Here is a 23,602-nt window from a genome sequence, read left to right on the forward strand (position 1 = left end):
AAACTTGTCTTTGCTTTTTTCCTAATTAAAGTTTCTTTCTTTAATAATATGTTTGACTGCACAAAAATAGGAGCAAGAGAGTTCCTACTGTAGAAAGTTCTCAGGAATGAAAACATAAGTAGTCAGTTTATAAAGTCGCAGTAATGCCTTCTAACAAAACAGAAAAAACTCCAGGTTTTCAAGAGGGAAAACAGCTCTCCATGAGATTTTCATGCATGATCTTAAGTCAATAATTGCTTTTCTCTCAAATGCTGAAAAATATTTTACATATATGTATGCACACGTGCACACACATCTGTCTATCCACCTATATGTGTGTATGTATAAAAACAAAAACCCCTACATATTTGCTATCTAATGTTGACAATAGCCCAGCAGACTAAAATGGTCCTGAAATCCAAAGTTAGGTGTTTTTTTTTTTTCTTGCTACAATAACATGAATAACATTCGTAATGTTCTTCTGATGCAGAATTTCATCTAAGAGAAATGTTGCTTCAGAGATCACTGCGCTACATTAAGATTTATTTACAAACTTAAATATTTGTTCCCTAAACCTAGAGCTGCATGTTCCACAAGAACTATTTGGAGTGTTGCTTGATGAATTATCCTAAGGATATTCTAGAATGTGTTAGAAATAGTTGCAGCTGTGTTTGCATTACATGGACTTTGACCTTCTAAACCAGAATTGCTATGCCAATTTACCCATTATCTTTGTATGTTACAGTCTGTGCCTGTATTTTTAACTTGTGGTGTTAGATTTATAATTTATTTAGCAATCTTGAAAAAATTTATGTGAAGGGTATGCTAATATTGGTGTGACCATACACTACACGTAGGAAACTAGACCTGTCAAGAAGCAGTCAGTAGTAATAGTATTTGGAGCCTAAATTCTGTCTGCCTTTTTGAAGATCCTTTAGAGCTCTCCTGCAGTGATCTGCAAAAAAAAAAAAAAAAAAAAAATTATGCGTGAATGAGGTGTCTTTGAGTTCTATTTATTTCTGTAAAACATATCGCTAAATATCTTTTATTTGTTCTGTGCTGAATGATTTTCAAGCCAGACAGAGAACAAATCACTGAAAATCAAATTTCTGATTTTATTGTGAAACTTCTGTGATCAGTAAAGCTAGACTACCTCCCCTGTAATTATTACTTACCATTTCTGTAGAGAGACTTCCTAAAATCTGCCTGACAGTCATGCCTAAAAATCTCAGACAAGGACTGCTGTGCTGGTCCATCTGTCATAGTGCTATGTGGGAAGTGGAGCTGTGGATTAGTGCAGGCATGAACCCAAGTCCTCTCCTGTGATTTAATGTGTGCATATCGCCTTCAGGGGTGCTAACAGGAAGCGGGGAGGGGAGCGACATGAGGAAGACAACACTGTCCTAGGGTAGTTTTGTCTGCCTCTTACACCTTCCCTTGTTCTCTTCTTGTGTACGTGCCTCTGTGCCAGCTCCCACTCTTGCTGGGATCAGTATAGACTGGACTGAGGCAGGTCTTGCTTGAGATCTGATTGTTTTAAAGTGCTGCTGTTCAGCACAGTTTTTTGATTATCCAGTTTCACGCTCCTGCTTATATCATCAGTTAATCCTGGCTGCTGACCTTCACTTGAGATACAACATGTCCGTACATCCAAATAACAGTCAGCACGTCAAAGCTGAGAAGTGCGGGAGAGCGCTGACTTGTTAACGCTTGGTGTTCCTGGTCTGGGATCACGACCAGGAGAACTTCTGGTGCCTCTCTTAAGCATGGATAGTAAACTTTTTTCCTTTTTTTTTTGGTCTCCCTGCCATCCCTTCTGTCACCTGTATGATACAGAAGTTCTAAAGCAGTAAGCTAACTAATTTTGATGCTTCCTTACATCAAAATTTTATCTCTATTACATGTATTTTCCCCCCATCACCAAAATTTTTAAATCCTTCTTCTCATGTTGAATAGAGTAGCCAACTGTGGTTAACTGCAATACTCCCCTTAAAAAGAGAATGCTGAGGAAGGATTTCAAGGATAGTCTGAGGTATAATTGACTGAAATCAGTAACTAATTTTCTGTTTATTTTAGTACACACGGGATCATATCCCATGTGCAATGTCAGCTTGAAATTCAGCTACCTTGCCATAGTATTTTTTGCACTGCTGTGTATGCAGGTGAATATTCAGCCTGGGTCTGGAGGCTTTCTGAGCAAAAAGGTTTGAACAAGCTTCTTGCATTTTTATGTGGTCTGTAAAAATGAGGATAAAGCCAAGAGATACTGTATCACGTGATTGATGCTTTAGCCATGCTGTAATTATGCAAACAAACAAGGAAATAGATGGAAAAAGACTGTGTTACGGAAAATACTTGAACCTGCTGTGAACCCTGCAGAGAAGGATCGTCCAGATTGGTTTATCAGCTGAGGAGGCTGATAATGTTCCACATCTAAAAAATCAAGAATAAGCAAAATAATTTCTTTCTTCAGAGAGAATGGCTTCTGATAAAAGACAGTAAGAACACCACAAAGGGAAATGCTTTCTTGACATTTTAATGTGAATCAGTAAAGCAATTCAAAACCAAGGGATTATTTGTAGACTGGTTAATCTTTCTCAAAAGCAATCTGTGATGATAAAAGAAAACAAACTTCTTCAACAGACCTAGGAAACAGACAGTTTGGTCTATGACCTAGTTTTTGTTTGTTGTTTTGTTTTGTTTTTATTCCCAAAAACATTAGTGCTACACTTAAATTCTCTTTGATTATCCAGAGGAGTTTTTCTTCATCTCTTTACTAATTAAACACAAGGTTTACTTGATGGAGTGGTACCACAGTTGGCCAACAGCCTTCTCTGTTCATTAAAAAGTTATATTGTATGGCACATCCTACAATTTTCATATGAATATTTTAATAATTAGACTTGCATCAATGTAAGTGTAAATAATAACTCTAGAAATGCTGCCTTTATGAATATGTTGCCTGCTTGTCTGTTTAATGAACTGTCTGGATTGAATGATTGTCAGTTTTCTGTCTTTTTTCCTGTTAATCACTCATGCAAATACAGTGTTTAGTGTTCACTGTACATCAGAAGTATAAAATATTTTATCTGATGTAGTACTGCTGATCATGGAGTATAATTTTAAGGAACTGTCATGTTGTAAGTCATCAGGAGTTACATATCTGCACAGTTCTCCACAGCTCTGAGATACTCTTCCTTTTGAAACAAATAGCCTTCATCTAAACATGTCCTGAAATCTTAAATCCCCTAAATCTGGGGTTTTTCTGGGCTTGCTTTCAGAATCGTTCATGCCTGATATAATTTGCAGTTGAAACGGCAACTTGTCACCTATAGTACAGTGTTACATTGTGTAGAGCAACCCGCCATGTCTTCCAGGTAATGTTCTTCAAAAGCCTATAGAAGAACTGACAGCAAGTTCCTCTTTCTGTTAGGGTGAATAAGGGTGTGATAGAGACACTGATCTAACTGAAAATGACTCTCCTGGAAAGAGGTTTTTTGTTTCTCTTGGGTGTAGCCAGACTTTGCAAGCTGCATGAGCCTTGTTTCAAGTATTCCTGTTGTTTCAGTGCTGGGGTGTTAAATACACCTATACAGTGGGGGAGTCGGCCTAAGGGCAGAAGCACAGCTCCTGGTGTAAACTTGCCACTGTACTGATAGGGTCGATGTTAAGGAGTGGATAGGAATCCGCCTTGGCTGTGGTAGATAGGAAGAGGCAAAGACAAGGTGCAGTTTCCATCACACATGGAGATGTGTCTTGCAGCGCAGCTACAGAATGTTTTCTTGCAGCCTGGTCTGTATGCCAGTCTAGCAGTGAAAACAGATGCTGTACATATTTTATTTTGTTGTGTGATAAATGGCTAGTTTTCTTCAGTGTTTGCATATGCCTCTCTTGTTCTCCAGGGACTCTGTCTCTCATGTGATTTTTCTCTTTTGAACGCCTTTCCAGACATGTGCCATGATGATCTTGAGCTTCGTCACAGTCCTTACTCCTACACTTATAATTTCCAGCTGTGGCCCTGATCCTGCAATATGAATGGTGATACTTTGCAGACATCACAAGGAACCCTCAGGAGTGTGTCAGGACTTCATTTTTATAGGAAGCAATACTAATCCAGCTTTCTCAGACTTTAAAGCACAGGTTACAGTCCCTTTGGAAATTTTTATGGATATATTTCATCTTGGATCTGTGCCACCAATGTCTATCTATTTCTTTCTGATATTGTTCTGACTCCTGAGAGATGTTCTTCCTGAAATATTTCCAAAGTAAAACTCTTGCTATCACAGCTATAGTTGGACTAAAAATGGGATAAGTAATGGTTTATCAGATCGGCTTTCAGGACTTGCACTCCAGTGGGGCCCTGAGGTTCCAGAGGAGGGAAGTTTATGCAGGTCTCTTACAGCATTTCCCATCTCTTCTGCCCATTCCTCTTTTTCTTTAACCTAAAACTATAAAGTTCTGCCTCCCAGCACTACTGATTCTTTCTGCCTCCCTACTCTTTTGGTTTACAGAAAAGGAATCCCTTGTATGTGTCCCATTCAGATTTAGGCTGCCAAGTATTAGTTTAGTCATTGCTTCTGAGAATTATTTATATTTTGATAGTGCTGGAACACCAGCAATCAATGTCTAAGTGTTTCTTATGTTTAAATGTTCCTAAGTGTCCTTATGTCCTAATAGTTGTGGTAGATACCTAACTTGATTCACCTATTTTGAGTAGAGACTTAAGAGAGAAAGAAAATGCTGATCCTTATAGGTGGAAAGGCAAAAGAAAAAGGAGTATTGCATTTGTTTAAAAATCAAACAAAAATGAAAAAAGATATATTTTTGAAAATTGTATCTTATTCTTGTGCTTCTATGACAGTTTGGCACTGACTTCGTAAGACCATAAACAGAGCTCTGCTTCTGGTATCTTCTGGTATACAGTGACATCTACAGAGAGTGGAGCACACCAGCAAGACTTCCCCATTTAGTACCCTGTCTCTTTTATGACCTTTTTTTTTTTTTTTAATGTATGCAGTAGTTTAAACTTACTACTTTATTTTCAGCTTTTTAATGCATATGCAGTATTATATATCTTTGTACATTCCCATGGAGATCTACCTATTTTTTTAAAAAAAAGTTACTTCTCCCTGACAGAAATTATTTTGAGAGTTGGAAGTGCAATAGCAGTTTACACACCCAAACAAAAATTACTTTCTCTTGATGGGTAGAATGTCTAGTCTTACGGTGTAATGCCCTGGAAGATTCCAGCTTTTCTGAGGTGATGTTTCTTTCACTTCTTGGTGGGGTATTCACATCAGGAAGTGGGTTTTTGATGCTTTCTATCTGTGCTTATTCTGAAATTATCATACAGATATCTTTATTATTAGATGTTCTCATTATTGATGTAATGTTCTAAATTATTTAAATAAAATAATAGAATGTAAATTCCATTTCATTTCAAAAAATTCCAAATGAGTAAGTCAAAGGTACACAGGGCTTTTTTGCAGGATTTTTCTTTGTTAGGAAAAATCCTTACTTCTGTTGCATGCATTTTTGTTTGGTTTTGCTTCATTGATTTATTTTTGCCCCTTAATAATATATATTTTTTTAAGTTTCTGTAAGCTTATTAGGAAGAAAAAATATCTAGCTTCTGCATTATGATTTTATTGGCGTTTCATCCTTTATTGCTCTGGGCAAGACAAACCAGAATCCAGCCTAGTGTATGTTTACAGAATGTTGCCTGTGGATACTATTTTCTTAAGGCTTGAGCATGTGTTTTAACCTCATGCACCGCACATAGTCTCAGTAACTTCAAGAAAACCATTTAATGCATAAAGGCAAATGTACATGTAAATCTTTGCAAATGTAGCCCTTAGGCTACTGAGGCTCTAACCCCACATTTTGAAAACGACTTTGTAATAAGTAATTTTTTTAAAAGAAACTTAAAGGGAGGGGAAAAGTAAAATTTCCACTCAAAATATGAAAATACAAGGAAAAAACCCATTATTTTTATTTTGTCTTTCTTAAAGAAGGTAGTATAGTAAGTAGGTGAAAGAATGTAGACACCTAGAGTCTGAATTTCATGGCATTTATTTTTTGATTGTTCTTGTTCTTGCTTTCTATGTAAAGGTCTTAATTTTGGTATTTCAAAATATGATCATTTAGGGGTAATTTTTCTTTGCTCTTGGATAACATTAAATGTATCAAAGGAGGTTTAAAATTACTAAATCAGCATGTATAAATGCATACGGAGTTATTTTAGTCTTGTTTTTTCCCCTGCCAGGTCAGATACGATAATAATATTAACTGCAAACCAGATCCAGGCCTCATTAAACTAATACAACAGTATGATAATCAGAAAATTGCCAAGTAATGAACAAAACCCAGAAGTTTTAAAACTTAGTAAGTGATTGTGGCTGATGAGCAAGTTTTATAGCCAAGGTTTTCATGTCTGAAAAATGACCCTGATACATTGCCAGCTGACATTATTGGTTAATTTGTGTTAAACTCAATTTTTCTAGAAGAAAGAACACAAAGTAAAATAATACCTCAGTGGAGCAGGAGGGAGCACTTAAAACCCATGTAGTAAAAACCTACTTATGTGTGTAAAATCCATGGCAAAAAAGCATTAAACCCTTTGGAGAAATAAATGAGTAAAATAGTTTCTATGAAATATAAGCAAACAATGAAATTTATGTAAGCAGTGAATGCTAGATGGACATGAATGATTTTCTAGGTATTCAGAGACTCCTGTGCTCCCAGGAAAGACGAAGTGTGTAATGGATGAAATATGTCCATTCTGTAAGAAGAGACAAAAATAATAAAAACTGAGTATTCTAGGGGTAATGTTTTAGCATTTAAAGGCTGTCAGCATTTTTCCTCTTGTAGAGATCTATGTGTGCAAACTCTGGACTTCTTTTCTTAATCTTACAGGCAGAGATTTTTAGTCAGGATTGACAGAAGTAAAAAAAAAAATAAAAAATTCACAAATAATTGAGCAAGCTTCCATTTTTGTAGTGGTTTCAAGTATGACTTTTCTAACATTAAGTATAATCACAGGAATCTTTCAATTGCTGCACAGTTATTACTGAAAGAGGCATCTGGAAAATGTCTTCCATTAGCAGTGGGTTTTGGCAGGGGCTATAAGCAAGCATGGTCAGTGTAATTAAACTGACAAGTGCTTGAGATACTGTATTTGTTTGCTGTGTGTACCTTCCTTCAATAAATACTAGTACTTTTTCTAAATCTCCTACTCTAGCTGGTGACCCCGACGACATTTAAACATTAGTATACCATGTAACATGGCAGAATGGGGGGCACAGCATTTAGGACAAAATATTAGAAGCTTTCTTAGCAAATGCCTGTTTGAGAGACCATTTCCAACAGATGAGCAGCAATAGACTTCTTCAGGAAAAGCTCAAACTTCACACAGAAGGCAAAATACCCAACTCCAACAGATTTCTCTTGGTGAGCTGTAAAAACCCTTTGCTGGAAAAATCAGCCTGGAGCCCTGAACTTCCAATGCTTTCAAACATCTGTAGGCTTTTGGTGTGAATCCTCACTCTCTTTCTGACCTATGTCAGAATAGGGCCTGTGAAGTTGTAAATTTACCTCCTCAGGGGGTGATCTGTGGGGTTGAGCCAACCGTGCTGCAGATTTTGGGTGAAGGCTGAACAGTGAATGATCTCTTGATCAGGTGGCCTCTGACAAGAGTTAAGTCTGAGCGGTAGCTTTCTAGCTCACTTCATTTGGTTTCAGGTTTGCATTGCTTTTATAACTTCATGTACCTCTTCATCTAGACACCTCTTTACGTTGTAAACCACGGCGAGACTGGACCAATCCGCTGCAACCGGTGCAAAGCTTATATGTGTCCCTTCATGCAGTTTATTGAAGGTGGAAGAAGATACCAGTGTGGATTTTGCAATTGTATAAATGATGGTAAGTGAAGTTTCCCTGATCTGTGAGTCATACAAATTCCATAAAGCTAGAAAGTAACTATATCCCTAAAATGATTTTATTGACTTGCTGACATGATGAGAAAATAATTTAATGAGATGCAGTCACTGCGCCTATTTCAGAAATGAAAAAAAAAAACTACCCAATAAAAATATGTAGAAACATTTGTTCAGTACAATTTAAAAAAATAAATTTATGAAAAATAATGCTGACTCATGAAGTCCAGTCCAATATGATCAAAACTTTATTTAAAAACATTATGCCAACGTAGAATACAAAGCTGCTTGTATTGCTAACTGAAAGCAACTTTTGTGTGGAAAAAGTGGATTTCTTTAAGAAATCTAAATGTCCAACAAGAACCAAATATTTAGAACCACGTTAGCCTACTCCTGCCCATGACTGTGGATGCAATGGTTAAATAACCTATTAATCTTACTGTGACAAGTGTTGGTTTTCACAGAAGATACCATGCCATATTTGTTCAAGTGTGCTGCATGTGACTCATAACTGTTCCTGTGCTCTTGGCTAAATCCCAAATCTTTGCCAGAACTAGCCTTTCTAGACATTTGTATCGAGTTGGATTTCCTCAGCTGGATCACAGCGGTGTAGTGCTTTCCCTAATACAGTAATCTTTTCAACTCAGAAATGTGAGCCTTGACAGACTCATTCCAACTTCTTTTCTGCCTGATGCTCAAATGTTTGTGCAAGCATAGCCGATGATAAATTTCATAGTTTGTTAGCAATTTAAACTCTCATAAAGTGAAATTTAAATGCATTGTGAACATTTTCAAAAATACATTTAAGTTGCAGTGTCTTTTTAAATCATGTTTTGTATTACTACAGTGTCTTTTATCCATGTCAGGAAGCACTTTAAAAAAAACCAACCTTAACGAGGATTAAAATTGGCTAAGAAACTAAGTGGTTATTCCCTCGATTCAAACAAACATATACTTTTTACAGGCAAAAATGTGAAAAATAGGCATTCTAAATATTATATTGATTAAGGAAAAAAGAGCTGAAATCCAGAGATGACTCTTCCCCGGTGTGACTCTAACCATTAGACTAGCTGTATATAAACTGCTGGTGGCAAATGCACTTGATTTCTTAATGCTTTGGGAGTTCTGCACCTTTTATCTGTAGCTGCAGAAGGTTCCCAATACAGTGGACCCAGTGCACTTTGCTGTGCGCTAGGCCAGGGTTGTGAATCTTACAGAGCTAGTTCTGTGAAGTGGCTGGCTTTTTTGGTTGGTTGGGTTTTTTTAAGCTAATGTGGGGAAAACAAAACTATTGCAACCTGGGTGTTTAAACTCTTTCCTTGATCAATAACAGAGGAGCCTACATTAGTGCATTGTTTCTGTTGAAATAAGTTGTTGGGTTGTTCCCCTCCTCCCCAAAATATAAACTTTTTTTTCCTGTTCTTGTGTTGGCTTTTAGTCCCTCCATTCTTCTTTCAACATCTGGACCACATTGGCCGACGGGTAGACCACTATGAAAGGCCTGAGCTATCTCTGGGATCTTATGAATATGTTGCTACTTTGGATTATTGTCGAGTGAGTGTTTCCAGTATGCAAACTAATTCGCAATTTTATGTCAAAACAAACAAAATACTTTAAATATCTACAGTAGAGTAAATGCACTTGTAAGCTGAATATCAGAGTCCAGAAACATTTTAGAAAATGTAGATAGATGCAGAGAGTGTTTATTTATGCAGAGACCATTATGTTTTGTTATTTTGTGCTGCAGAGTGGAAGACTAGCAAGTAAGAATAACAAATAATGGAGCAAAGTCATGGATCATCAGTCTTTAACTGGGATGTTTGTTTGGTCCTAGCTAGCATGTTGCACTGTGTACAGTAATTCTGATGCAGTGTTGCATTTTAGCTGCACGTCTTCTATTGATTTTTGAAGACAGACACATGCCTAAATTGCCTCCCCAACATTGAAAACTTTAACAAGGGAATTTGTCTTTGTAACCTTTTCCTGGCAAGAGTAGTTTTAGTATTCTAACCAGTGAGTAAGCTACAGTGGAATGGGTTCTCTCTCCTAATATTAACTCACAGAAGAGCTCAATCCAAAGCCTACTCAAGTCACTGTAAATATTTGTAGTTGATTTTATTAGAGAACTGAATTTGATACTTCTGAAAGCATAAATTACTTAAACTAATCAAACCTTAGCTCATTTTACAAAACTGCAGTGTGACTGCATCTGTCCACAGTATGGACATATTTTTCTGTCCTTGCTGAAATCAGGCAGAATTTTCTTCCTGTCAGTGGAATTGAGGTCATGATAAGGTTAGGAGAGGCAACTGGATCCTACAAAGTCTTGAAGTAGATACCACTGACTTCCTCAGAACATCAGATTATTGCTGGTATGAAGAAAATGAACAGGTTTAATTTTGCTTTCTTATTAGGGTACTGCTCCGAAATCCAGTGAAATCCCTGAGACGACCTATACAGATTTTATTGAAATCTGGGTTAAACCCCATAACAGGAGAGAATTGGAGCATGGTGTTACAGAACTACAGTGCAGGATCCTCAGGGTACATCCAGTGTAGCTCCATCAGATTCAGTTAAGCTTTGCTGATTTCTGGCAGCTGAACTTTTGAAAACTCACGTGTACTGAATGGCTCTGTGCCATTCCCCCAGTTCTTTTTCTCTACTTGAATGTAACCCTGTGGATGCAGTCATCCTCACAGTGCACCTTCCAGTGCAGTGGCTTTTGCCCGAGAGCTTAAATCAGAGAGTTTCCTTGAGAAGCCATCCAGTATGGTCTGTCATCTTGTTGCAAAGATCTGTCCGTAGACTTACTAGGATGTTACAAAAAAGAAATCTCTAATGAAATTAACATTCATGCTGGAAATGCTAAGTTGTCAAATTTTACAGAAGTTAAAATTATTTTATAATTAATTTTTTGTTTTGCTCCAAGTTGCAAAGGTTTAATTCTTTTATAAATCCAGTGTAAGACCAGAACTGAGATGAGAAGTCATTTCCTTCTGTGCTTATCAAATGACAAGGATGAACAGCTACAAAAAATGTTAACAAATAACAGCTGGTTTGCATGATTGCGCTCCTGCTAAGTGGATGTGGCAAGAGCACAAGTCCTTATTTCTACCATGTATTTGTCAGAAATTACGCAGGGATTCTTTATAACTGGTGCTGCGATACAGGAGTTTAGTAGTGGTGTTTGATACAGTTTTTGAAACTAGAATCCAAGTACAATAAACAGAACAGATTTTAAAAATACTGCCTGGTTTTAGTTCATAGCTATTAATCCTGATTTCCATGAGTCAGATGAAGTGAGATCAAGGGTATAATGTTTAGTTTAAAGTCTGTCAGGGACTATGATAAGTCATAATTCAAGGGTTAGATGATTTTTTTTCTTAAATGGAGTTTTCTGAATTTTAATTTAACAAGTATGATTTGGGTAAGTGGTCAGAACTGTATATAAAGGCAGTGAAACAATATAACGGAAAAGCTGCCCTGCATTTGACACAAGTAATAACCACTACTCGTCCTGATGGGAATTAGGGAAACTGACTGTAGGGAGTATGATGATTACTGCTGCCATGTTCACTTTGTATGATCTTCTTCCTGTGTACATCAAATAAAGCATTACATTGCTTTATTTGGAAACAACCCCCCTTCAGCTTACTTTTTCTTACTTACAGAAACTTGTGTCAGTAGTGTATGTCACGATTTGCATGTCACTTAGATTATGAATAAGAGGAATTCCCAAAGGAATCCATAGCAGCCCAAGTCACTGCTGTGTATGCAGACAAAAGGCAAATTTGTTTAAACATTTTAATTCCAGCAGAAAATGTTTGTGTTTTATCTTGTCTAATAAAATGTTACCCTTTACATATTTTATTCCATTAGGATGCTATTTTCCAGCAATAATGTTTTATTCCAGGGGTGGACTTTACCCAACACATGGCAGCTTTCTGCAATAGTTACTATTTATGATCTATAGCCTCTTCAAACAACTGAATGCTGTATTTCAATTGCCATATGCTACCACCTGTAAATTTTTCTGACATAACAGGACACTGTCTAATTCTCCATGTGAACGGTCATTTTTTCTGTAGAACAACAAGCCTCCAAAGCCACCAGCTTATATCTTCATGATTGATGTATCGTACAGAAACATAAACAGTGGCCTAGTGAAACTCATATGTGATGAACTGAAGACTCTGCTGGATAAACTTCCAAGGTAAAGAAACAGAAGTGTACTACACTGCAGTTTTCATGCAGCTTTGCATGTTGAAAAGTAAAAGCAAGCTACAGAAAATGTCCAGATTGAGAGTACAGGCATTTTTGGGGTGATAGTGACCAAATGTTAACACTGTTGGCAATTCTTAAACTTTGATGTCTGCGCTTGCTATATGAATGGAAAGAATCTGTCATACTAATTGCACATGTAGCTTGTGTTCTTCTCCTTTCTTGTAGTGAACTCTAGTGGTATTACCAGCTAAGTCCCAGCTTGTAGTTTACTTGCTGTTTACTGCGATGCTGCTTTTCTCATTAAATTAAATAGGGAAATATCAAAACCAGAATATTCAAGAATGACAAGTCTCTCTAAAACTGTAGTGTTGGTGGCTTGTATCTTTAGATCTGCTTGTTAATGAGCAAAACTTTTAAAGCTTCGTACTGTGCTTTGAGACTTTTCTGTCCCAGTATGTATCCGAGAGAACAATCTGGTAGGCAACAGGCATTTTATGAAATATAGAACATTAGATTTGTGAGCATTAAGCACACTGTAGTGCTATTAATACTGATCAATATTAGTGACAGTATATTATTTTAGTATAGTTTAATATAGTTTTTAGTATACTGTATTAGTACAGTTTTCATTAAAGTTTGAACAATGCAGACACACGTAGTTAAATGAGAGCAGTGAAAGACTGAGAAACTTAAGTAGACAAGACATTTCTCAGTGAAGGTGTATAAATGCATTGAAGAATATGCAGAAAGAAAACACATTCCAAGTAACAGTACTTGCAGAGGGAGAACAGACTTAAGAAAAGGAGAGAGCAAAGTGAGGAAGGGTGGGAGATGAGATCCTTGAGATAATCTGGGTTATGTTAAAAATCTTTTATTGTATGTCCTTCTGGGATCTCTGTGCATGAAAGAAATTCCAGTCCAGGGTTGGGGGTTAGTTTGTCAGATGCCCATGTAAGGCCATCTCTCAAGTCCTTTGTCATTGAAGATTACACTGGAGATGCAAGTGTTTGATATTATCCTGAACATATCTCAGAACTTTCTGTTGGGATTGGTCATGACTCTGAAGATAACAAAAGGCATGAGTGTAGTAACAAAAAGCAGTTGTCAGTTTAGAAACACCTAAGCTTGAATAGGGAAAGTTGAGAAAAAATGAAAGCAAGTGTATCTACATCACAGAAAAGACACAATTCTTCTCCTCACCAGCACTCTGCAGAGATCTGCTGCTGAATAATTTGTTTGCAGGGCGAAAGTTTTCATGTCCACTGAAAAAGCAATAAATAAAGAAAGGGTAGGTTCTTCAGGCTCATTTGTTGTCTTTAAACAATATGAATTAAAAAAACAAACGTAAGGCATTCCACCAAAATTTGTGGTGAAACTTTTGTTTTGGTGCTGAGACACAAAGGTCACTTTGTGTGCGTTTTCTGCTGCTGGACAGACACCTGCAAAAATATCCTGCTGTTACCACGTGAGGTGAAAGCCCCGTGCTGGGAATTCACCCTGAGCACGTATCTCTCAGAGGAAAGACTTGGGGTAGCAAAGCCATCTGTGTCACAGCAAGGCCGTTGCTGTAACGGCCTCTTCCAGGTAAGCCTGTGAAAGTGGCTGCGAAGGGAGAAGTTAGAGGTGGCAAAGGGTTAAGGTGGGTGGCTCAAGACCTGGTGTTAAGAACTTTGTGTTTTTCCAGATTTGCAGCACAGCAGAAAAGACATTATTTGCTTGCTTGAAATTTTAGAGCAGATGTTTTCAAACTTCTGTGTTCCAAAACAGATGCTCCTGACTCTGTATTTAGAGAAATACAGAGAAATGTGTTTATAGAAATTGTGCTTGTAAGCTCAGAAAATCAGAGTAACTAGTTGTGCAAACCTGATTTTTAGGTGCGTAATTAAAAAAAATACATTTGAATGCATTTCTCTGCATATGATCCAGACATTTCACTCTGACACTTTAAAAAGAACTAAATAGTGTGTGAGCAACAAAGGCAATTGGCTGCTACATTTACAGCTAATCTTTAAAACTATGGTAGAAGAAATTGGATGAAGTGTGGTAGTACAGACTGCTGCAGGTAAGAGCAGTCTTTGAAAAAATTATCCCAAATACCTGCTGTGTAACAACTCTGGGACTACTCGGAAGATGTGAGTACTTCTCTGAAGTAAGAAAGTGCTGTATGTGCAGGAAGTTAATAATACCTTGTCCTCATCAAGCTCCTGAATGCTCCCTGTTAATCATGTTTGAGTCAGTATATCTTGGAGGAATTATTTAAAATGTTTCTTTATGGAGTGTGTTCAATATAGACTATTGATTTGTTTTAGATCAAAGTAGCCATGCACCTGTGTTCCCATAAAACATGAATGGTAGATTAACATTCTAGACTGACATGAGAATTAAAGATTACAGATGAGAAAAATTATTTCTCTCCCAAGCTCAAGGTTTTAGATGAAGCTTGTGAAACTGCCAATGATAACTTAATTTTTTTTTTTCTCTGAAGACAGATTTGATAGGCAGGAAGAAGGCTGGCAGTTTTTTCTGTTTGCTGCAAGAAAAAATAAGCAAGAATTGCAGCAAAAGTGTATTTGTGTTGTTAATCCTCTTTAGTTTGACTTTTGATTCTGCATTTGTGAAGTCATGAAATACAATCGAGTGGTTGCAGTGGAACGAGATGGAGGCCTTGCCATTGATTTTGGTGGGGCCAAGGCTTTACACTCCTTAGGAGGATAAATATTTTCAGCCCCTGACTGCTTTACTGCGGTGAAGGCTCAGGGTGATGGTTAACACTCCCTTGTTTCTTCAGAGGCTGGAGTGGAGGATAAACAGATTTTTTGCCCGAAGTGCCTAATCATTGGAAATACTATGGTAGGGCTTAGGGCTGTGTTATTATTTTGGTGTGATAGTAACATCTGTATGAGTCTTTGTACACTATGTATCCTGTTTGTCGATTAGTATAGTTCTTTGTGTTAAATTTTTTACAATCATAACCTTCCAGGAGTGTCTTTTTTTATAAACTAAAGAAAATAAAATCGTCTTGGCTATTTCTGTGGTCCCTATTGCTGCAGTCTCAAGGAACTTTGTGGTACATAGTTCTACATTCTGGTGAGATTAAACAGTAATTCTTGCTGTTTCCCTTTTACAAATGGAAACTGAGGCACAGAGAAATTAAATAGTTTCCTCTCAGGTTGTAAATTAAATCAGTGGCATAGCTGAGAATGGAATGAGGATTTCCAGGGTTGAGTACTTTGAATATGAAACTTTCAAACATGCAAAACATGCAGAAGCATTAGACTGCAGACTTGGTATCTGCTGTGTTTGTGACATCTCACCAGAAGTGAAGTAGGCTGCTGAAATGTTTAGTGTTTCTGTACAGAACGTATGGGCTGGCCTGCAGGAATTGCAAGTACCACAGGCTTCCTATCGGGCATTTTTCGTGCTAAAGGCTTGGTTTGTTGTTTACAAGAGGAACACCCTGCTCCAAGGAGGTGCTGTTTTATCAGTAATTAAGACAATTTTTTTAGTAGGATTGCCTTTTAGGGAAAGGCTCACTAAACTTAGGACTGCAAACCTGGTAAGGGTCTAACTAGTACCATTAATAACACTGCTACTAACGGCAGTGGGCTACTGCTTAGAGGAGTTACCTCCACAGAAGCAGAGGCTGGGCCTGCTGCCGGCAGTGTTCCTGCAGGCACAGCTCACGGCAGCACTTTGCTGCCTGTGGTTGGCCTGGGAATGTTCGAGCAATAATGACTCATTTCTACACTGTTTTCTGTGTGATACGCAGCTATGGAGGATCTAAGAGCTTTTGCTGCTTAAAAGCAGTCCTGCTGAAACAGAAGATTGGCCCACCAAAGTCACCAGACATTAGTCACACCTAGCTACTGTTCTTACTAGGCATCAATCATTACTGTCCCTGAAATACGGTGTGTTCTAAATAAAACTGAGTTTCTGACTGTATCTTGTAACAGTCCTGTCCTCCCTTTTCCATGTTTTGAGGACAGCATGGTTTATTCTTTATCTTGGGGACTTTTGACTGCTTGGCTGGGATGCACAGTTGCTAAGGTTGACATAAGTATGTGTTTTTTAAAAGTATCTAATACAGCAGTTCATTTTATCAGGGTGTTTTAATTTGACCTAAGGCAAAGATTGAGGACGTCACATCTGCTTGGTGGTTGTTTGCTTTGTTGCTCTCGGTACAGATAATGATCTGAAAGCAGCCTTGCATTTCAAAGGAATGCTTTTATTGCAAGGTCAGAATTTCAGAATTATAACCAGTTGGTTTTGTTTTTCTTACAGAGAAGAGCAAGAAGAATCCTCAGCAATTCGAGTTGGTTTTGTCACTTACAACAAGGTCCTCCACTTCTTCAATGTAAAAAGCAGCTTAGCTCAGCCTCAGATGATGGTGGTCTCGGATGTCGGGGAAGTTTTTGTTCCTTTGCTGGATGGTTTCCTTGTTAACTTTCAGGAATCACGATCTGTTGTTCTCAAGTAAAGTATAGTTATTCCGTATGTGAATAAGGTCTGAATGCTGATGATATGCATTGTGTCTTTTAGTCAGTTGTGTGACTGGGGTGTGGGGGCTATGTTCATTTATTGCAATAATTTAGAAGCCAGCAGATGCTTCAAGTCATATATTTCCACCTCTGAGGCAAAGAAAAAGCAGTATCAACAACCCTCCCAGTGCTGAATTGGAAAGCATCTTTAGGCCAGGTGTAAACCATGCATCTTCAGATGTGCTGCTTCAAAACTGGGAGGGGGGGTTGTGACTATGTGCCATGTTGCATGTTTTTCCTCTTGCGAGGTGTATGATGCACACCTGGATATGATCTAAGGACTCTGAAGCCTTTACAGCACACTTGAACTTCTTAATTTTTGCTACTTCTTATTTATTGCAAGTTTCTTTTTTGTCACCAGCTTTGAAATAATGCATGTCATAGAATTTAAAAATTCATATTTTGTTTTATTCTGTCTGGAATCCTAAGAAATCAAAATTCCTATTTTTTTTTTTTTTAATATAAATTTGCATGGAAAACATCTTCCTGTGTGAAGGCTTGGTATGTTACAAGGTATGTTTGGGGATTATCCCAAATACCCTAACCAGTTGAGAGAGTGATCCTTTCCTCTTTCATAGCTTGTTGGACCAGATTCCAGACATGTTTGCAGACACTAATGAGAGTGAGACCATCTTCGCTCCTGTTATCCAGGCTGGCATGGAGGCCCTAAAGGTTAGAACATTCTTCTCTGTTATGAAAAGCAGCTCTTTAATGAGAGTAAGACTTGATAAGCTGCAGAAATTCCGTTTGCTAAAAGCCAGTCCAAAGTCCTCCTACAAATCACAATGAGAAATTAGAAAAAAAAAGTTGCTGATTGTTTCCAGCGCTAATGTTCCGTTATTCTAACAGTACGTTTGAACTGTTTCAGTCAAAATGAGAACACTGACAAGCGTAACATCTGTTTCCAGATTTTGCTTATTGAGGGAAATCAGTCCCTAGAGTCTGTTCTACATAGAATGGATGTTTAGGAGAAGACAAGGAGCAGGAGTCAGTTTCTCATTCAGCACTTGAGAGAAACAAAAAAAAAGTTTAGTTACTGCAACAGAACTAATAGATACTCTGGGTGTTTGCACAGATAGCCAGTCTTTGCACGTGTGAAGGGCAGGAAAAGAGTCAGCATAAGATACGATACTGCCCGCCTGTTCTGCCTCTGCTGACTTCTTGTGCAAAACGAGATATTTATCATTCTTTATGACTGAATTGGGTAGGGGGTTGGAGGCTTTCCGCTTAACTGACAAGTTCTCACAGCTTGAATACAGCTGAAAGTGAATCCATGGGTCAAGACACACCCCCAGTTGTTTTCTGTATGTCCAGGACATCCCCTGAAGTGCTGACATTTCCATGGAGCGCTGCCAATTAAAAGAATGCCACCGTAGTTCACCACAAGATTTGTAGGGACAGAAAACAGCCAGGGGTGTTTTAAAACAGTTGATTTTCTGTGAGCTGTGTATAAGTAAAGCATGACCTTTGAGTAGATAAATTTATTGAACCGAAAATACACAACATTTCTCAAATCTGTTTCTTATTAGTACCTGTTTTCATGTTATTTATTCACACTGCCAGAAGGTATGTGTGTGAAACATAAGTTTGGTTACCTGTTTCCGTCAGAATGCTCCGCCCTGATACTTGAATTGTACAAAACAAACTTGAGGGCCGTAATTGTAAATTCCCTTTGACGTTGGCTGTAAAAGAAAACAGCTCTTAAGTAAGCTTTTTATTTAGCTCAGTATTTTAAAGTTGTTATTTGTAAGGATTTTCAGTGTGAATTTTTAATATGCATATACCTGTGCTCAAGAAAACAATTCCTGTCTAAAAAGAATAAAATGGATTGTGTTCCTATTTGAGATTAATTTTAATACACTTTTAGAAACAACATACATACATTTCAGAAAATTTATCAGAAGCAATGTCAGTAATTGCTGATGTGTATCATGACAAAAAGATATTTGGTAAGTCTTTTAGTCTTCAGTAGAATGCTTCTTAGAAGGAATTGAAGAAATTGGCATTTGTGATTAAAGATAACTATGCTTGAAATATTAGGGGTGAAATTTCAGCTCTGTTAAAAGTAAAATACTGTCTTCAGTTGCATTTCTGCCATAGCAAATAGATTTCTAGTTTTCCCAGAAGAATGCTGTAGCTTATTTTGAAATATGGAATATCTTTAAGGTCTGGAGGAAAAAGAGTATGGAAGCCAATTTCTGTCTGTAGTCTTGGGTATTCTGTTTTTAAACCAGATGTGTGGTGAAGTCTGGAGCAGGAGGAGGACAGATCCCTCTTTCCTCCCTCCTTCCCTTCACCTTCACCCAACTTTCCCAATACCTAAAGACCTTGGAATTCTTAATCAGTTTTCATTTTACTTTGCTGCAACTTTTGGTCAGCCCTGAAGTGGTCAGGCAGCTGGACTAGGTGATCGTAGTAGATCCCTTCTAGCTGAAAGTCTGTCCTGTTCCGTTTGCTCCCATTCGCTGTCTCAAGAGTAAGAGATAAACTGGATTTTCTAAATTTTGGTGGAAAAACTTGTTAACAGTAGAAAGATAGGCCTGTGGTACTGCTACTACTGTTACTCTCTTTGAAATTCAGGGTTTTCTGTCAGTAGTTTGTCATCTCAGTAAATATCATATTCTCCTTAGAGTTCTAAATAAGAATAGAAAACTTGAATAAAACAGGCAGTTACTTCGTTTCTTAGTGACAGGAGGAAATGTTCATCACAAGTTTTGATTTTAGTATAGATAAGAATGTGGAATCCAGGACAGGAATGTAATCGTTGCGCATCTATAAAAATGTAGTGAACACCAGTGTGCCTGATCTGAAGGAAGTAATTTTTCTGTTAAATTACATGTCCTTTTAATTTTATCCCATGTAGTATTTGTACTTTTGATACTTGTTGCTTGTTGTATAATGCTTGTATCCAACTGTAAAGTCTCTAAGAGAGGTACTCCTAGTTTTGCTTATCAAGATTTTAGATTCCTATGTAGAAATTACTGGAACAAAGTCTAGCACACAGATATATTGGCTGATGCAAAGTTATTTACTGACATCAAATTCCCAGTTTGTTTCGGGACTTATTTCCATCAAGTTTTGACACTCTTAAGTGAATTATGTAGCTCTGAGGAGCTTGCAGAAAGTTTACAGTGTTCTCTGAGATACCACAATGTATGAATATTAGGCTTGTTTGTCTTAGCAGTAATAAATATGTCGATGTGGTGTCTTTGAAACAGGCTGCAGAATGTGCTGGGAAACTATTTATCTTCCATTCTTCGTTGCCAACTGCGGAAGCACCAGGGAAGCTGAGAAACAGAGATGACAAAAAACTACTCAATACAGATAAAGAAAAGGTATTTTCTACTCCAAGTCAACAAGGGACTGCTATTATGCTGAATTTCTCTAACAGAACCTTGATCTTTTTCCGTTTATTTTCTTTTACAAAGATGTGTTGTTTAATTCTCACTGTACCCTGATTACGTAGGTGTATTGATACCGGCCCCACAGGAACACCAGAGGCAATTGGCCATTGACCAAAACGGCCATTCCCATCGGCAAAGGGAACCTCCCAGCAGCAAGTAATTCCCCCCAGATTCCCCTTTGCTGCCCACCTCTAGTGATGGGTTCTCTCAGAACGTACCAAGTTGGTTCCCTGCATGCAGATATATGGGCAGGGGCAACATGTTTTTAATTGAATCCACACCTCACTTTAAATTTCCACTTCATTTTTTTTATTTCAGGTGGGCATTTGGATTGTGGTTGGCTACTGACAGTATCTAATGTCATGACACTTGTATTTTTTAATCCTGTGCAGATACTTTTCCAGCCCCAGGTGAATTCTTACGAGGCCTTAGCCAGGGATTGTGTGGCTAATGGCTGCTGTGTGAATTTGTTCCTCTTCCCGAATCAGTATGTGGACATAGCCTCCATGGGTCTTGTCACAATGTACACTGGAGGAACATTGTACAAGTACAATAATTTCCAGGTAAGTGATGCAGGTTTCCTGCCTTTCAGATAGTAACTACCGGCAGTTTTGTTGGTTTTCTTTTCATTTCAGCATGTGCTTTGACATTTAACATAAAAGTAGAGTGACTCTGGAAAACTTAACTTATATAAACTCCAGGGGATAAAATGCAAACTTAGAAATGACAGATCAGGCTCAAATATATATCTTGAAATGGTAATAAGCTGGTTGGTATCTTAAAATTAAATCCACTTACTTAAATATGCAGGGAAGTCAGTTTCTCCCTGTATATACAGATCAAAATGGTTACAATAAAGACCCAAACAAAAAGCCATAACAACACTTGTTTAAAATGTCATGAGAATCTATCTGAGGAGCCAGGGACTTTCTGTGTCCGGAGCTGACCTGCAAAAGCGTTTTTTGCAAGGTCAGCAAGACTACTCTCCAGTTCTTAAGGCTGTGCTATAAAATCCTAGCTGGGCAGTAAGGTTAAGTGCAAGAACAGACATTACTGGAGATAATCAGATTGAATAGAAATTCTGGATATCAGAGCCTAGTGATGAATTGGTAGACACATGCGTAAGTATGTTTCTGTTAACAAAACAACAATCAACATTGTCTATCTCCCTTTAAAGGAAAGGAGAGATGTAAACTGTGAACAGAACAGATTGGATGCCGGGGGAGGGGAGTCACAGGAAGGGGGAGAGCTGGGTTTCTGCTGTGATGCTGCCACCCAGTGCTGAACTGCAGCTTTGGTTTTGCTCTGCGTTTCTAGCTCGATGCTGACAGCCCACGGTTCTTAAGTGACCTCAGGAAGGACATAGAAAAAAACCATGGATTTGATGCAATAATGAGGGTTCGGACAAGTACAGGTAATGAAAATAAACATGAATGCATATGACAGTATATTATTTTAAATAATATAGTGCTGTACAGATCACATGTAAGGTCGGGGTGTTTTAACTTCATTAATTACCTCTTGAAAAGTTATTGGATGTGGACTGACGGAACATATGAATATGCCCTTCCTGCATGCGCCCCTGTAACAATTTTCAACTACGAATAAGGCTTCTGATCATTGTGCGTGCATCTTGGACTGCAGGGAAGTTGTATAAAAAGGTGTCGCTGATGGACACTTACATGTTCCTTCATTTTCGCACTCAGAATGCATTACTGTGTCTGCTTTTCAAGCATTCAGTCTTGCCCCAGATGCAAGCATTTGAGAGGCAGACAGGCAAAGTGGCCAAGACCACAGCACAGAAGGTTCTGGGTGGCCTCAGTCCCAGCGCAGCTTTGTGGCCCGTCAGCTTGTCCTGCTCACCCCGCTGTCACAGAATGCCACCAGCAGGGACAGTTGGTGGGACCCTGTGAGGCTGCAGATCCCTGAGGGAAAATGATTCCTGTTTCAGTAAGCAAAATTGACTGGCCATAAAAAGAAAGTCACAAAATAATGTCAATTTTGTAATTTTTAAATAAAAGGATACGTTTGTTTTGTTTAATCTGGCTGTAGGCTTCAGGGCTACGGACTTCTTTGGTGCTATTTACATGAACAACACCACGGATGTAGAGATGGCAGCAGTTGACTGTGACAAGGCAGTGACAGTGGAGTTCAAACATGATGACAAATTGAATGAAGACAGTGGAGCCTTAATTCAGGTACAAAAACTTAATTACATGTAACAATGCCATAAAATTGTGAGCAAGAACTGCAGCTGTAACAGAAAAAAGTTTTGGTGTAGGATTGATGGAAGCAAGGCACAGCTTGCACAGACTCTGCTGACATGATACCACTAATTAAAAATGGTTTTAATTAACTAGCCAAAGGTTGCATCTTACCTCAAAATCACAAACGGCGCCCCTTGTGACCGTCAGTACATTCACCTACCTCTATACTGCATGTTCTGTTCAGGGATACCAAAACACTTTCTAAACACTCACGGAGACCTCACCACCTGCTATTTTTTCCATTTTACTGAATCGGTGTCTTTGGAGTATAAGATTCATTACTACTTAGATGGAAACTCCTACTGCTGTGGCAAGCTTTGCGGCATCTCTGTTCAAGAGCAGTTCTCTCGTGCCACCCCTACGGATGGCTCCAGACCCTGCAGCACCAGGACCTGCTCAGCCACAGCTCCCGCTCACCAGCTGCTCGCTGGCTGCCTCAGGCGCTAGACTTAAGCCACAGAATTATCTAAACTTTTTATTTCTGTTGTGCTGAGCCTTTAGCTTGCCCCTGTAAATACATTTCCTAGGTCAGCAGTTAATCCCTGTACGAATACAGCACTGTGAGATGTCCGGTTGGGTACGTCTGAAGCTGCTCCCCAGAACCGTGGTGCAGCAGTGTCAGGGGTGCATGGGTGGTGGAGATGCTGCATTTACAGCTCTTCTATGTGAGAGATACTTGTGGTCGTGCATCTGTGTTTGCCCTGCAGGCTTTGGATCATATGTTACACTGGAATATCAACATTGTATTGTAGTAGTAGAATTGAAGTGGTAAGGAAATTCTTAAATTACACCCTCAATTTTTAGTATCTAAACCCACAGTAGACGCAGGGTACAGGGGTTAGTGGGGCCCCTTGTTTCACTTCATGGGCAACTTAAGTAAGAAGAACCACTCAACTTTTCAAGATTAGGTTTTGCCAAGACCTAAGGTGATGGGCAGAGTACTTCTCATCAAGCTTCACCTCTCCTGTACGGCATCTTTTCAGAGACATTTATTTGAACTGCTCAAATACTACACAATTACAAAGTATGATTCACAAATTTACAGTGGTCTCTTGTTTTCAGATGATACCATCAGTGTGTAGCAAATGAGAGTAATACACCTTTCAGACATATTATTATTTTTTATAATTTTAAGATCAGTAACTTTTATGTCTAATCTAGTTCCCTAAAAAATACAGGTATGTGTGTTGGGCCTATAGATGACAGCAGCACTGAAGCAGCACTGCAAGGGTAGGCTGTTTTTGGAAGTAATTGTA

General features: G+C 38.3%; 1 protein-coding gene across 1 annotated transcript in view; it reads left to right on the forward strand.

Moving 5' to 3' along the window:
* SEC24D (SEC24 homolog D, COPII coat complex component) overlaps positions 1–23,602 on the forward strand; it is a 56,521-nt gene that overhangs the window by 27,150 nt on the left and 5,769 nt on the right. The window contains 9 exon segments of the mRNA XM_042796957.1: positions 7,761–7,899; positions 9,352–9,467; positions 12,002–12,126; positions 16,419–16,610; positions 17,254–17,347; positions 19,894–20,010; positions 20,472–20,642; positions 21,397–21,493; positions 22,132–22,277. Coding sequence (XP_042652891.1) covers positions 7,761–7,899; positions 9,352–9,467; positions 12,002–12,126; positions 16,419–16,610; positions 17,254–17,347; positions 19,894–20,010; positions 20,472–20,642; positions 21,397–21,493; positions 22,132–22,277 — 1,197 coding nt within the window.

This window comes from Tyto alba, unplaced genomic scaffold (genome assembly GCF_018691265.1).
Source record: "Tyto alba isolate M040663 unplaced genomic scaffold, T.alba_DEE_v4.0 Super-Scaffold_23, whole genome shotgun sequence".
In the NCBI taxonomy this organism is placed as follows: domain Eukaryota; kingdom Metazoa; phylum Chordata; class Aves; order Strigiformes; family Tytonidae; genus Tyto; species Tyto alba.